This window comes from Arachis stenosperma, chromosome 1 (assembly GCF_014773155.1).
Source record: "Arachis stenosperma cultivar V10309 chromosome 1, arast.V10309.gnm1.PFL2, whole genome shotgun sequence".
NCBI lineage: Eukaryota > Viridiplantae > Streptophyta > Magnoliopsida > Fabales > Fabaceae > Arachis > Arachis stenosperma.
In genome coordinates, this window is record NC_080377.1 from 15,383,884 (window position 1) to 15,386,979 (window position 3,096).

The 3,096-nt window shown below is 31.8% G+C and overlaps 1 protein-coding gene across 1 annotated transcript; it reads right to left on the minus strand.

The window, feature by feature from the left end:
* Positions 1-330: 330 nt before the first annotated feature.
* Positions 331-2,103, minus strand: LOC130975967 (acyl-CoA hydrolase 2-like). The gene is made up of 7 exons (XM_057900679.1): positions 2,057-2,103; positions 1,839-1,943; positions 1,705-1,761; positions 1,521-1,622; positions 1,390-1,394; positions 526-695; positions 331-420 (listed from the first exon to the last, which is right to left on the minus strand). Exons 1-7 carry the CDS (start codon positions 2,101-2,103, stop codon positions 331-333), a joined length of 576 nt encoding a protein of 191 aa, XP_057756662.1.
* Positions 2,104-3,096: the final 993 nt, after the last annotated feature.

The following is a 3,096-nucleotide window of genomic DNA, read 5'->3' on the forward strand; positions in this document are numbered from 1 at the left end:
ACATTAAGCAAACAATTTTTTGTTTAAAATTTCATAATAACAAAAAATTATAACCCATAAACAAAATATTATATAACTCAAATAAAATATCAAACATAATATATAATTTTTAGTATTAAAAATTAAAAGTAATAATTCCTATACAAATAATTAAGCAAATCATATCCACTAATTATTACTTTGAGAAGTTAGAGACTGCTAAGGTTACTTAATAACCTCGACGGATCATAATTTGCAATACAGACAGTTCTCTTTTCTTATTTTCGTACATGTAACTAGTTACTTGAACTTTGGTGCAGTGCCTAAACTTGAAACTATTATCCCCTTAACCTAATAGCTACCTGTATGTGGAACTGCTGCTGCATACTGAGTGTCCATAACATCGATCACACTGGCATAGACTGAAGAACCATCTATTATCTGCCTCAGTGAAATAGGCCATAGTTAAAATACAGAAACATAACAATGTGATTCAAAAGATTTATGATTGCCCTTGTTAGTTTCATGTCAAAAAGAAATACCAACCTTGCTATTGAACAAGAAACTGTAATATTTGCCAACATGTCCGCCTGCAACATGGTGAAGTTCCAACTGAAGTTCATCCAGAAACTTGGCGACTGAAAGCAGACAATTAATCTTCTTCCTCTGGAAGAGTTTGATTGTAACATCATCATCAACAATCCGCACATCAACCTCTGGAAGATTTTTTTAGTTATGAGGTTATACCAAGATTATGAAAAGTGATTGGATGGCATGTAATAAGACTGAATCAATCACTAATAAGAAATGATATCATTTGACATTCTATTAGTCACTTATTATAGTTATAGAATAGATGCATTATTAATTATGTGTACATTATTCTATTATGGATTATTATGAATTTAATTTAATTTCTCCAGGTAGCTAAGCTTGTTGAAATCGATTGTTGCACGAAGAAAGAGTCTTCACTACTAGAGAATGATAAATAGCCACATAGAAAGAATTAGAATTTTTTTAAACACATTGAATTATTAAATTAATGGTTTTATTAATGTCAACACTATCAATAATAAAGAATCGTATTTCGGTAGTGACTAATATTGAATAAACACTCTTATGTCACATTTATGCCTTATTATTAGAAATATAATAAGCTGGCAATAAGTGGGGTTTAAAAATATAATAGCTTAATTATTACTTTTTCTTTTTTTGAGTTTAAAAGAAGATTTTAATGAGAAAGAATTAATACATAATTTGTAATTGATATAATGATATGTATTGAAATTTGAAAGTTAGATGCAGCAGTGAAAAGCATTTAGAGAGAAAGAACATAGTACAAAAGATACATGATGAACACTTGACTAGAAGACATATAAGATTTTTAGAAATGCCACATAAATTCAATACTCTCCCTGGTGATAAAAAACTTATCTAAGCCAAATTTAGCAAAATCTCTGAATGTAAAGACAAAAATTTGAAGAATTGAAAACTCTTGTATGGTATGCCTGAGATGTAAAAAATGTTAATTGTGTACTTACGCATGATCAAGACTAACAGAACTTGCCTTCATACCCTGCTTCCGGTGGGGATTCAAAGCTACTTGAAGAAATATTAAATCAGAAGCAAATGCCACCACACACCTAATGGACAAACAAAAAATATGAAATCCAAGAAATCTTATGCTTAATGTTAAGTATTCCAAAGTGATACAAGATAATGTACCTATGCAAGGCCTGATCATCTGAAAGTTTTCCCTTTGCTCTAAACCAAAAATTCAAACTGCATAAAATATTTAAACAAGTATTAAAAAAGGCAAAGAATTGATCTACCCTTCTTTTCCCCCTGCAAAGTATTACCTGGGAGGAGATTTGGTCTGATTTGTTGAAGTTGTAAGTTCACAGAACCGTATCTCTATTGGCCAAGGGGTGAATTTAGTTGTAGCAATTTTGTTCCGGTAAGTTCTGAAGCAACAAACTTAGTCATCAGAGATCCTTAGCTTTAGATACATGAATGTTCTCTAAATAGAATCTTATACATATTCTTTAACAACACATTGCACCCCCCAAAATCTTACTTTGGAAGACGAGGGTCAGTAAGGCATCTCTCCGGCAGCTCCTCCATTGACAAAAGCTAGAAACAATTAATAATCTGAAATCAGCAACACATTTTCATTCTTAAATCTTAATTAATATAAATAACCATGTAACTTACCTTATCTGGTGGAGGCACAAATGGCATGGCTATCTCCTGGTGGTCAAATCCTAATTCTTCTTTCTGTATATTAAGAAAATAACTTATTAGCACCACTAGGTTCATCTTTTGGATATTTCTCCTTCTATCATCTCATACTCATAGTATCAATTGCTGAAAAGTTACGTTGGGTGAACGAAATAAACAGAAGAATGATGTGAAATCGTCAAACAAAAGTACCTGAGCTGCTTCAATTTCCAATTCTTGCTTTTTGATCTCAACAGAAAGAGGGCGCAAGATGCAAAGAAATGACAAATCTGATTTCCCAAAGAATGAATTCTGCACTTCCCTGAAAAATAGAAAAACAGGACTCGGTGATGGTGATTAATGATTTTTGTTCAATCACTGAAAATTCAAATTCCTCCTAAGAAAATCATTAATATGCCTCTTTTGTGCTTAATATATCGAAAATAGAGTTAGAATTTCAGTGCAAATCATACATACATATTGTGTTTTTAAATTAGTTAATACAATTCATAAATACAATGTCACAACGATATATCAAGATTAAATTCCATACAAAAGTTACAATAACCATGCTGCAAAAATCTCCTGTACTGCATACCGCGTCGACAACTCCAGAAGGTAACTTCCAGTAGCCAATTCCATGGAATCTACCTCTTTTTTCCTGTACTACAAGAACCTACAAAAAGTTAAGCTATAACAATCTTTTCTCTTTCTGTCTAGCAATTCAGATTTCAGAGTTAAAAGTTTGGAATAGAAATTCGTACTTACTTGTTTATACTCCTTGATGGTGAATGCATTGCCAACTAAATAAGCACCACAAACCATAACAATGAGAAAACTGCAAAGGAACATCCTATTCTTTGGATCAGACAGGACAAAGCCCTGACAAAGATGAGT